Here is a 12683-nt window from a genome sequence, read left to right as displayed (position 1 = left end):
CAATGAGGAGAAAGCAGACCCACCAGCCCATTCTTGACTGAACAAGATAGACATCCAGGATCCACCTCACCCCCCACAGCATCTTATTATCTCACAGGCACCTTGTGTCAAGCGACAACTAGGCAAACTATCCAGCTCCCTATCAAATACACAAAATGGAGATGGTCCCCTTGGGGACTGTGACCACAAGGCCCCAGTACCAGTGACAAGACTGTCCCCTTTCCTTCAGCTCTGCTATCTCATCCAGGTCAAGGCCTCTCCAAGATTGAGAATGTCCACAGTGAGAAACTGTCTTAGAGATGAAAACGGAATCAACTCCAGTGGGTCTTAAATTCTGCTGAGTCATGGGCCCCTTTAAGAATACGACACGTATTCTGATCCCTGTATCCAGAAAAACTCACCTTTGCTCAGTCACAGACTAAAAGCCTTGTTTTAATTTTCCCTCTAAGTAATGAGAAACAGCCCCAGAGAGGTGTAAGGACTTGCTCTAGGTCACATGGCAGAAGCTGGGCTAAAAGCCAAGCCCCCAGCACCAGCAATAAGAGGCCTGTCCCCCAGGGAAAGACCAGAGGGAAGAGAAAACAGGTGGAGTAAATAGTTTTAATGTGTAACAGTAGGCCAACTGGGGAAGATAAGACACCCCCCACAAGGCCCCAGCCCTTCTCCCATGATGCCCTGGGACCAGTGTGTCTGGGCCAGTCCCATACCTGTCCCAGCCCTGAGGCCCCCAAGTCCCAGGGAAGGGTAGGAAAAGGTGGATGGCTGGGGTTCAGCCCCAAGAGTTCAGGGAGGCATATACGGGCTAGTTGAATTTGGCCTTGGAAAAATCCATCTCCGGATGCTGATCCATGAACCTGGGGAAGGAAAGTAGGAAGAAGGTAAATCAGGCCGTCCCTCTCCCGGAAACTTAGCCCCTTTCTCCCAACCTCCCACGTCAGGTCTAATTTCTTTAGAACCCTGAGCAACTTGGAGCCAGGCCAGGCAAGCGGTAGAGCCTCAGGGTTTTCCTATAGATGGCAATGACCGCTTGTGTTCTCCCTTCCTACCCTGAGGTGGCCTTGTCCTCAAGATGACCTCAGAAAGTGATTAGAGTAGGCAAGCTGAGGCTATCAATCCATAAACCTGGCTGGCTCATTCTGGAAGGGGAAGGGCGGCCCCTGTGTCCTGCTCAGTGACCCACTCACTGCTGTCACCCAGGCCTAGACCCAACACCCACCTCCCCCCCCCAGAACTACCCCCCCACCCCCCAAGCCTCCATCTCTGCATTGCTCACTTCTTCAGAATCTCCTGCTTTTTCTGCTCATCCGAGGTGGGCAGCCCCATAGACTTCTGCCTCTGGTCGTACATCATCTTTTCCACCATGCTGCGGGTCTCACTGTCCAGGTCTGACAGCTGAGGGCAGGTAGTGACAAAGATGGGTGAAGCTCTGGGGCCACCTAAGCCCTCACCTCCCAGCTGAGGCCCAACACAACCAGCTAAGGCTCACCTTGGAGTTCTCAGGGTTGATCTTCTTGGTATTAATCTCAGGATCAGTGGATACCAAACGGCTCCACCACTCCATCTTGTTGATCTGTGAGGAGGGGAACCACCGGGAGATGGGAGGTAGCTCACTCTGTACCCTAGGAACCACCCCCCAACCTTTCCAAAACCCAACTCTCTCCTCTATCCTGTACCTGGGACCCACAAAGCCCTGTGCGGGGACCTAGGGTGCAGATGGGCAAGACCTCTGCCATCCCCAGTGGCTTGGGAAGCAAATGGAGACAGTTACAAATCAGTGTCATCAGGGCAAAAATGAAGTGCAGAGGGAGCTATTCATCCAGGGTAGAGGGACAGAAGTTAGAGTGGCACCAGGACTAGGCCTGAGGGACACGTGGTACACCAGATGAAAAAGCAAGAGAGGACATTCCAGTTGGGAGAAGCTAGTGCAAGGACATGGGAGAGGTGAGTGAAAGGCAGGTAGGCTGGGACAGGCCTGACGTGCCATGGAAAGCTTTCCTTTGACTCATGGCACTTTACAGGGACTACATTTATTTACTGGTGTCTGTGTCGCATCTCTGAGGGAATGAGGCGAGGCTTCCTGAAGGCAATTTTCTATGTTTTGCTCAGTGCTCTCTCACCAGTACTTAAAACAGTGTCTGGCACATAGTACATACTCAGGTATTTGCTGCATTGAATGCATGTACAAACCTAATGTAAAACAAGATGCTTTGGTATCAAAGACTCAATCGTGACTCCATCCCTACCTACAGGTAGGAGCCTGGGCAAATCTGAACTGCCCTTTTCCTGATTCTAAAATAGGAATTTTAGATCGAACCATAAAAAAAAATTTTTCAAAAATTAAAAAAATGGGGGGGGGGTGCGCGGCACCTGGGTGGCTCAGTTGGTTGAGCGTCCAACTTTGGCTCAGGTCATGATCTCACAGCTCTTGAGTTCGAGCCCCATGCTGGGCTCTATGCAGACAGCTAAGAGCCTGGATCCTGCTTCAGATTCTGTCTCGGTCTCTCTCTCTGCCCCTCCCATGCTCACATGCTATCTCTCTCTCTCTCTCCCCCTTAAATATAGACGTAAAAACATTTTTTTTTAATAAAATAAAATGGGACAGACCTACGTTGAAAGTCCTGTGCAGATTAAATGTGTCCACTAGGCCCCCGGCATGGTCCCTGAGTGAATGAGCAGACACCCTCCCTCCTTTCTCCATCAGGACTCAGACCAGGAGACCAGGCCGCTCACACCTTCTCCAGATGCACCGTCACCACCTTGCCGTCCTCAATGAGCCACGAGCTCTCCTCCACCTTCACCTCGTTGTAGAGCTCCCCGTCAATGATCGCTGGTTGCCCCTTGAGCCCCACCCGGAGGTGCCGCCGATGGATGTCCACCACCACATCCTTCCCCTTCAGCCGGAAGTTCACATGGAAGGGCAACGCCAGCTGCATGGGGCAGGGGAGGTCAGCAGGAGCCCCAGGCTGGCTCCCTAACCTCCTAACCCGAGCCCCGGCCACTCACATCCAGCTCCGACAAGGTCTGGGTCCAGCGGTAATTGGGCAGGTCGGCCCCGTTGCCAAGGTTGGGCTTCAGTTTCCCTTTGTCTTTCTCATCCTCCTCCTCCTCGTCCTCCTCGGCCTCCTGCTCACAGTTGGGGTGCTCAGCTACTTACCTGACAGACAGACTGAACCCCGCTGAGCCAGGCCCAGGGATGGCACTGGGCATACAGCCGCAAAATGAAACAGACCTGGTCCCTGCCCACTCCAGGGCCCACTGGGAGCCAGAGATAAAAAAATGGCTCTGATCTCTGAGACAAGCAGCATACCATGTGACAAAGGACACAGTTGGTGAACAGTGACAGTCAGAGATGGACCCATGGAACCTAGCTGGGGATCCAAGCCAAGGGACTTGGAAAGAAAGCCCAGCACAAAACAGAAGGTCACAAGGTGGCTATGAACAGGGTTCTAAAATAAAACCAGGCTGCCGAATGATCAATTTTCTTTTTCTGTGTCTGTGGGGCTGAGACTCCTACTGTCAGACCAGAAACTCTGGAAAGACAAATGAATGCCCAAGCGTTGTTTGGGAAGCTGAACTTGAGAGGGAGGAGCCCCAGGGGCACATCCCCCACATATATTGCCGCAAAGGGCCAGGCTGGGCCCACAAACCCCAGCCCACCCAAATGATACCTGTCTAAGCACTGCGCTCTCTGGCTCTTAGGCTCTCCTGCCAAGGCTTTAAGACCAGTAGGTTTTTTTTAAACCCAATCCTGTGGTCCAATGTCTAGGAGTGGGATCTTGAAGGATGGGGAGGACCCCCAAAACTGAGGGAAAGGGCATAGGGGAAAGCATCCGAGACATGGGGAAAGGCTACAGAGTCCCTAGAAGTTTCCAAGCCCCTGACTAGGCACCCCCAGTCCAACTCACCTGCTTCCCTGGTGAGCCAACGCTGCCATTCTTGAGCTGGGCCTCATGATTCTCTGCATCCTTTTTCTGTGGCGAAGGGCACAGCAGTTGGCAAGAGCATCCTCGCTGCCAGTGCTGATGGGGGTGCAGGGAGCCCACTCTTACCTGGTCAATCTCCAGCTGCAGCCTCTCTGCCTCCTCATCTGTCAGCTCCTTGATCTGGGGCCCAGAGGTATCTGACTTGGCCTCCTTGGCCAGCCTGGCTGCCCGTTCGGCCTTCTCCCGCCGCTCATTCTCCTGCCGAGATCTCTTCTCCCGCCGGGCCTTCTGCGCCAGCTGATTGTGGTGGTTGAAGGTCTGTGTGATGAGCTGGGGGAGGGACAGAAGGCGAGGAGGCACTGGGGCCGGGGCCAGTATCCCAAGGCCTGGAGTCCAGTCCCGCCTCTATCTGCTGGGTGCCTGGGCAAAGGCACTGCACTCAGAACCCAAGCTCCTCATCTATACAATTGGGGGGGGGGGGGGGGGGGACACTGTACACACCTATCTCAGAACTCAAATGAACAGCTGCAAAGTACCTGGCACGATAAACAGTGGTTACTTAAAAAACACACAGTCTAGTGACTACGAACACGACAGTGAAGCCAGACGGGCTGAGTTCTAACCCAAGCTGTCACACACTAGCTATTGTATTTTTGGCAAAGAACTTAACCTGTAAGAGCTTCAGACTCCTCACCTGTGAGGATGAATCCCTATACCTCACAGGCTGTTGTGCAGACCCAATGGTAAGTGCTCAGAAGGTCCTTCCCTACAGAGCAGGGCTGTTATGAACAGAACTCCAGTCTCCGCCCAAGAGACCTTTCCTGAGCCTGCAGGCCTGCACTGACCTGCTTCCCTGACTGATCTCTTCCCCATGCGTACCTGTCTCCAGGACAGCAGCAACTCAGCCAACACATCCAGAATCACCACATTAGCAGGAAGCCAGAGAGAGCTTTCTTGAGGGAAAAGGCTAGACTCCTCCTCTCCTCAGCCCAAGAGCTATCAACGTCAAATCCTTCCTCTCCCACTGTGCCTTCCCAGAATGTTTCCAACCCACATCCTGCTAGCTGGTCTCCCTGCTGCCCAAGAGCTACCACAATAGTACTGCCACTGTCACTAGCTGGCTGCATGGCCTTGGACAAGTGAATGACTTTGACACTTTCTAAGCCCCAGTTTTCTCACCTGTCACGAGAATCGAATAGAACAAATGCTTACCAAGAGGCTGGCACGGTCCTTGCCACATCATAGCCACATACACAGTGTTAGCTTCCTAACACCCCTTGCCCGACTGAGGCTAATCCAGTGTCAGCCGGTTAGGGGTGGGGACAGGTATGTTCTCCCCTATAAAAATACAATGGGAGAGATGGCCCACCTATTCATACCAATAGGTCTCAAGATGTGGTTCCCCACATCCGCAACACCACCATCACCCACAACTTGTTAGAAATGCTAAACCTCAGTCCCACCCCAGACCTACTGAATCAGACATTCCGGGTGGGGCGCGGCAGCCTGTCTTTTTAACAAGCCCTCCTGCCCAATTCTCAAGCAGACCCGACAGTCACACCTAGACTGGAGTTCCCGGACTATTCCTTCTACCTGTGTGACCGGAGGTCATCACTCTGTGCTTCTATGTCATTATTACCAAAAACAATCTTGCATAAGTTGTTCTTTGCCTAAAATGTCCTTGTCCCTACTCCCAGGTCACCTGGCAATCTCCTGTTCATCCTCCAGGATCAGCTCCAGTGTCTCTTCACCCTCAGCAGGCCCAGGAACATACCCAACTCAGGAAACCCACCTGTGTCTGTCCACACATCTGGAAGAGGCCTCGCGGGCACTCAGCACATGATCGGTGGTCAATTTACCACCTTCCAAACATCTCTGAGCCACAGCTGGATGGAAGGAGGGGTCTGCAAGAGCTGAGGGGCGTAGGTGGGGCTCAGGGTCACAAGTCACCCATGGGCTCCTAGACCTAGGTTCTACCAAATGCCCCGTGGCTTCTCATTCATTTGATGTCAGTTCCTCCGGCTACCCCCAAACTCCCAACCTCATGCCACATGGCAGTAGTTCTACACTCTACAAGGCTGAAGGGCACCAAAAGCATCTCCCAACCAAATGGGTTAACAAAATGGAGTGTGTGTGAAAGAGAAGGGAGTCACCTGAAGGCCATTGTGCTGTCAATAGAATCAGTCATGGGACAATTACGCCAGCGAAGGCTGTTCCACCAAAGGGCCTTGGTCCCAAATCCCTAATCGGGAAGACCTTGAACTCAAGCCATTTGCCAACCAGTGGCCAAGGGGAGGCGGGAGCAGGGCCCTCCCCTCTCCCAGCTCCAGTGAATCATGTTACATCCCATTCGTCCTGTTCCTTCCTAGCTCCTGGAGGTTAGGTGAGGGCAGAGCTGAACCACCAGGCACAGCCAAGGCCAATCACAGCAGTCTCTGACCCCTCCTCCCAATCTCCTCCCACCAGCTTTACCCAGGCTCAACCCCAGGCAGAGACCCCTGGGGGTGTAGAGCCTACTCTATGGTGCCAACCAGGAGGCTGTCAGAGAGCCAAGCATCTGTTACTAGACACATCTTTGGGAACCACAGCCCAGCAGAGCAGGGAAGGATGAGGACAGCTGAGCTAATTCTACAAGTCAGGCCCCAGGGGCACCTGGGTGGCTCAGTCGGTCGAGCTTCTGACTCTTGATTTCAGCTCATGATCTCACAGTCACGGGATCAGTCTCCAAGGCAGACTCTGTGCTGAGTGTGGAGCCTGCTTGGGACTCTCTCTCTCCCTCTCTCTGCCCCTTCGCCGCGCATGCACAGGTGCGTGCACACACTGGCACAAGCGCCCTCTCTCAAAATACAAATAAACATTTAAAAAAAAAAAAAAAGGAAGATGACAGGCCCCAGACTGTTAAGCGGGCAGACCTGAACACAGGCTTTCCCTGACCAAGGCTGGGTAGTCAGGGAGTAAAGAGCGGTTCCCACTAGCCTGGCAAGAAGAGACACTGAGAGGTAGGAGATATTTAACCTTATCATGGCGAGGGTACCCTAAAAGATCTGAAGGAGAAAACATACGCCTGTTCTAGAACTTCACATAAATTAAATCATTCAAGAAGTGCTCCTGTGCGTCTTCCTTTGAAAAGCTGAACGATATTCTATTAGATCCATCATATGTATATATGACACTATTCATCCATCAGTGGATGCTTGGATTGCTTCCACTTTTTGGTTCTCGTGCATAGTGCTGCTATGAACACGGGTGTACAGATCTCTCAAGACCCTGCTTTCAATTCTTTTGGGTATGTACCCAAAGTGGGATTGCTTTGGCTCCAACAGGTTCAGAAAAGGACCATGAACTTGATTCTCAAATGCCAGCCACTTCATCTACATTACCTCTTTTTATCCTCACAACAGCCCTACGAAATAAGGATTTAGACCCCCTTACAGCTGTGAAAAATGAGGCTCAGAGAAAACGTGATTTACCCAATGCCACACAGTGGTAAAGCAGGAAATGGAGGGGGAGACTGGAATTCCAACTCACGTCTACCTGATTCCAGAGCCTTTGCTCCTAACGGGTGCACTTAAAAATGATGTACCTGGTGGCCTGTACACAGTAGGCACTCAATACCCAGGAGTTACTGTGTTACACATGGAGACCAGGTGGGAAGGTTGGACAGGTTTCTGCCTGCCCGAGAGTCTGACCCACCTCCTGGGGAAGAGCTGAATCTAAGTGAACAAAGAGCCAAGGAACATGACAAGGTCTAAGACGGGACCAGCAGACAACCATACATGGCAGCTACCATCACCCCCATACATGTAAGACACCACTTCTTTATTCACCGCTCTCCCTTCTTCCAGCTATCTCTTAATCATCCTTCATACCTCAAGCACCGCTTCCTCAAAGTCTTCCTTGAGCCCCCAACCTAGGGCAGTCCCCCATTTAATGTTCCTAGGGCTTCTGCCCGAACACCCACTTCTTCATTTACTAAGGGGTGGGGGCAGCATGCTACACTGTGAGATCCATGAAAACAAAGGCCAGTCTGTATTCACCTATGTAATCCCAAAGGGTCTGGCATAATACCTACCACAGACAAAGCATTAAGCATTCAATAAATGTGCACTGAACGAATGAACAAATGCTATTATAAGGCAGTCTGGCCCGCAGAGAAACAGGAGGTGCTGGCGCTAACACAGAAAGAATATTTGAGCCAGAAGGGGTTCTACAGGTCAGTAAGTCCACCTTCTTCCACTTTGCAGACATGTAGACTGAAAGGACCAGAGAATTGGTGGGAAATCAACCAACCCACACAACTGGGCTGAGATTCCAGGACTCCCACTCTCAAGCCAGTGTGTCTATGACAGAGTAGCCTCAGATCATCAAGACACAGGATAGCACATTCTAGCTTGTCAGATGCCTGACACCACAGGAAGCAGTTCGCAAAATGACTCCCTCTTGTTACTATGTCTCTTTAAGTGAAAACAGTATCGATGTCCTAAAAATCATTGTTCGGTGAGGTAACATTTTCACAACTTACCAATTTTCAAAAATATAATTACAATCTAAAGTATTAGAAGGAAGTCCAAGGTCTCAGAGCCTGTACCACAAAATGCAATTCCCAAATCCATGAACTTTGGGTCACCGTATCTGGGAAGACTGGGATTGGTTGGCTTTAAGTTTTCCTGTATTTGTTTTCTAAGCTCAATTTCTAACATTTGCCCACTCTCACCACCAGGTAGGTAATTAGATAAAACTTCTTCAATGGAAAAGGAATCCAGCAGCATGCGGTCAAGGGCAGAAGACAGTTTTACAACAGACTCTGGTTCCAACGGTGGCTCTCTCGCAACTTAGCTCAAGACTGAGGACAAAGTGCCAAACACCCTTGAGCCAATTTCCTCATTCGCAAAATGGGAATAGTAACACCTGTCCTTCTCAAACTGCTAAAGGATCACGGGAAACAGAGGCAGGTAAAGCACCTGGCAAGGAAACGGGCTTCAATAAACGACAGCTTGCTTCCCGTCCCCAACTCTTCACCCTTGGCATTTTACTTCTGCTGAAGGCTATTATTACGCCAAAAGAAGACCAGGGGAGCTTTTCTTCTGAAGAGACAGAGCTTCCCAAGGGACAGCAGGCCCCAACACTCACCTTCTCTGCCATCCCCTCTTCTCCTCCAACGAAAAAGTCTGTTTTGCGTCGAAGGAAGCTGAAGAAAGTATTCACAAGCTGAAAGACAGAAGGAGACTGCAGCTGCGGAGATGCCACAACGGGAGCCCCTTGACTGCACAGAAATCGGTTTCTTGTCCAGGAGGGATCTTGGGACTTGACTGTTTTACCCCAAGCCTCTCATCAGAGGAGACAGCCTCCTTAACAGGTCCTACCTTAGTCACTTCCACGAGGAAGCCTAACTTAACCTTATTTAGATTGCCTGAAAGGTAGATTTCTCATTTCTCCTGTCTATGGGTACATGGGTTTCATATTCCTTGTGGGTCTAGAAGGAGCCTAAGGATATAGAACACTCCTCTCAATCCAGGGGTTGAAACATCTAGGCCCAGCTTTCCTCTCCAGACAGTAAAAGTCCATCCAGACTGGCACTGGCTGAGTTACTAGGGCAAAGACGGAAGGAGGGGAGTATATGAAGCCACTTCAGAGAAGTTTAAAACCAACTAACTCTGACTGGTACACCAGAGTATCCAAATGGTTAAGAATACAAGTTTGAAGATCAGACTGATACATATTAGCTCTGTCATCTTGGGGAAGTTTCTTCACTCTAAAACAGAAACAGCAGCAGGACCTATTTCTAGGGACCCTGTGAGGATCAAATGAGATAATGGAGGTGAGGGCCCTTAGTAGCGCCTGACCCAGAGCAAGAGACCTCCTATATTAAGCCATAGCTTTTTTTCTTTTTAATGTTTATTTGAGAGACAGAGAGAGAGAGAGAGAGAGAGACACAGACAGAAACAGAGACAGAGTGTGAGTGCGGGAGGGGCAGAGAGAGGAGGAGACACAGAATCCGAAGCAGGCTCCAGGCTCTGAGCTGTCAGCACAGAGCCTGCAGAGCAAGAGACCTCCTGCCAGAGTGAACTATGGCTTATTCTGTCTACATCCCCAAAGCTTGGCACCAGGCTCAGCGTATATGCTCAGTAAAACTTTTCCTGAATGAAATGATCTAACGGTGACCAAGGATTAGCACCTTAGCGCTTTTATCTGCCCAAAAGTTCTAGCATCAGATTTAGAACCACTCATATCTTCATGGTTTGAATTTCTACTTCTAGACACTTTTTTGATTCACTCAAAAATGAACCTGTTCCCAAATCTAATATCAACAATTCAGGAGGATGAGGAAGGGAATCTTTCACACCTGCAAATTAGTAACTCTCTTCCCACCTCAAAAGGCTTAGGAGTCCTTGGTCTCCACAGGCACCTGGGTAAAAGAATGGGAATAGAAAGCTCAAAGAAAACTTGTTCCCAGTGAGACAAAGAATCAGCAATGGACTGTGGAAAGCACAATGGCCCAAGGAGTCTGGTCCTGTCTGGTCACGAACCTGTTGGATGATTTTAGGCAAGTTCCTTTGGTTTCTTTACAGAATGAGAGTTCTGGAACCAATCTTGATAGGCTTTTCTATTTCTAACTTTCCACGTTTTTGGCCCAAAAAACCAACTCCAGAATCTGTAACAGTTGGTTCTTATCGTTCATATGCTTTGTGTTATTATGCAGTCACTATGTATGAATTATGCTTTTGAAAAGTTTTAAGCTCCATCAGGGCCAGGACAGATTTCTGCTCACATCTATATGCCCAGGACCCAGTCTGGTGAGTGTCTGGCACACATCAATCACTCGAGAAGTATCTGAATGAACAAACCTGACTACTGAGAATTCCTTACTGTCCTTCGAGACTTTTCCTGTCCAACAAAGATTCGGAAATTAAAGGACTTGTAGCTCTATCTCAAAGACAAAGGAACTGAGGCTTGGAGACGTGGAAAGATCCCTTGTAGGTAGGTGCTGGAAAAAATTGTGAACCCAGGCTTCCTACTCCCCATTCACGGCCTAAAGGGACCACGTGCTAACATCACCCCGCCCCACCTCCACCACCACCACCACCCCCCCCCCCCCCACACACACACACATTCGCCAGCTCGGTCCAGGTCTTGGTAGATGCAAATCCCAACGTATAGGATGCTTCATCCTAAGAAATGCTCTTCGGGGGAGGCCATCAGACGGAAAACGAGGCCGGAAGCATGTATGAGACTGGGGGACGGGTTATGCGAGAGGGCAGCGGGTTTTCCAGAACCGCGTTCGGAGACGCCGGAGTTGCTAAGACACGGAGTTGCTAGATACTAAGCGGGGCCGGGAGCCCGGGACAAAAACGAATGGGGCCCTAAGTGCCACGGGGAGGCCAGACCGGAAGCCGGGTCGCAGTGAGGACGTAGAAGGAATCCCAGGAACCCGCGAGGCCCAAGGGTGAATCTCGACCCCGGAAAACAGAGAAGTGGAGTAAGCGTGGCTAGGACCGCGCGGGTTGGCGAGCGCCTCAGGACCAGGCCAGGCCGACGCCGCGCGGGCCGTTACCTCCTGCACGCCGCCCTCGTGCTGCTGCGCCATGGCCAGCAACATGCCGTCGAACCGCTCCTCTTCCTGTTCTCCGCCCATCGCGCCTGCCTCTAGCCACGCTCCGAGTTCCCAGCTCCGCACTCGCGTCCCGCGTTCTCCCAGCTCTTTCGGGTCGCGTCCGGGCCAACGGCTCCAGTCGTCCGCCTTCCGCAGCGGAGCCGGAAACACGCACGCGCCGCACCGCCCAGGCCCGCCTTCTCGCCCTGTCTTCCCGCCTCCCTCCGGGCCCGCGACCACTGACCGCGCGGCAAACAGCCCGCTTCACCGACCATTGGTCGACATGCTGAGCCAATCGTCGAGCGCGTCCAGGAAGCGGTGGGCGGAGCAAGGGTCCCGGAGTTTGGCGTGAGTTGCTATGGTCACCAGATGCTTTGGAGCCTTCCAGAAAACCCTGAACTAAAAAATCTGGCCGGGTTGGAAGTTAAAAAGGGACAAACTCTGAGCTTCACCCCTGAGAGTGACTTCCCAGCTTGTAGAAAAGTGGAACTGAGAGTGTCCTAAGTCCTCTCTTCCAGTCCTTCCATGAGGCAGCGGAGGCCCTAGCCCAAAGGACAGCCTACCTCTGTCATCATCACACACTTGCCAGGACCAGTTTCTTGGGATGACAAACTGTACAGTGGCTCGAGCCTCGTCCTGGGAAGGGCTCTGTGCTTGGTTTAATGCTCTTCTGATGCAGTCTTGAAATTCTTAATTTTTGAACAAGGGACAATACGTTTTGCACCGGGCCCCACAAGTTATGGAACGGTTGCTGTATTCAACCTTCAGTGGGAGACACGTCCCAGCCATCTATGGAAAACCGCTCCACTTTTGCGGTGAAATTCATCATCTTAGTCTTCTCAGGGATTCTACCCGTGTTATTGTCCTTTTTTTAAATCTCCTGCATCACAAATGTGTTTCTTCTGGATCATTCCCTTCAATTTACAAACATGCTCTAATGTCACTTATTTTTTACCATTCCGTGACTCCCATTTTCTCATCCTACCACTGCAATTTTCGGTTCTCACTTACAGCAAAACTTGAAAAGATTGCTATACTTGTCTCTCCACTTTGTTACCTTCTATCTTTCCTCAATTTATTGTAATTAGTTTTTTCTTTTTTTAACATTTATTTTTGAGAGAGAGAGACAGACAGACAGAGCACAAGCAGGGGAGGGGCAGAGAGAGAGG

General features: G+C 50.9%; 1 protein-coding gene across 2 annotated transcripts; it reads right to left on the bottom strand.

Moving 5' to 3' along the window:
* Positions 1-586: 586 nt before the first annotated feature.
* Positions 587-11691, bottom strand: NUDC (nuclear distribution C, dynein complex regulator). Of its 2 annotated transcripts, none has more exons than XM_025934964.2 (9): positions 11476-11691; positions 9054-9131; positions 4050-4253; positions 3906-3971; positions 3004-3123; positions 2733-2927; positions 1487-1570; positions 1274-1392; positions 587-854 (listed from the first exon to the last, which is right to left on the bottom strand). In XM_025934964.2, exons 1-9 carry the CDS (start codon positions 11554-11556, stop codon positions 803-805), a joined length of 999 nt encoding a protein of 332 aa, XP_025790749.1. In that variant the 5' UTR covers positions 11557-11691; the 3' UTR covers positions 587-802. The 2 variants fall into 2 exon arrangements, with proteins under 2 accessions (XP_025790749.1, XP_086572266.1); XM_086716140.1 differs by lacking the exon at positions 11476-11691 and adding an exon at positions 11033-11331.
* Positions 11692-12683: the final 992 nt, after the last annotated feature.

This window comes from Puma concolor, chromosome C1, assembly GCF_028749965.1.
Source record: "Puma concolor isolate L17-30 chromosome C1, mPumCon1.1.hap2, whole genome shotgun sequence".
NCBI lineage: Eukaryota > Metazoa > Chordata > Mammalia > Carnivora > Felidae > Puma > Puma concolor.
This window is presented reverse-complemented; position numbering and strand designations above follow the sequence as displayed.

Coding starts and splice junctions, on each gene's coding strand:
- NUDC (XM_025934964.2), bottom strand. CDS start 11,556: ATGGGCGGAGAACAGGAAGAGGAGCGGTTCGACGGCATGTTGCTGGCC. Junction 4,254..9,053: donor AAGAGGGGATGGCAGAGAAG/GTGAGTGTTGGG, acceptor TCCCTCCCCCAG/CTCATCACACAGACCTTCAA. Junction 1,571..2,732: donor TGACGGTGCATCTGGAGAAG/GTGTGAGCGGCC, acceptor CCCTCCTCACAG/ATCAACAAGATGGAGTGGTG.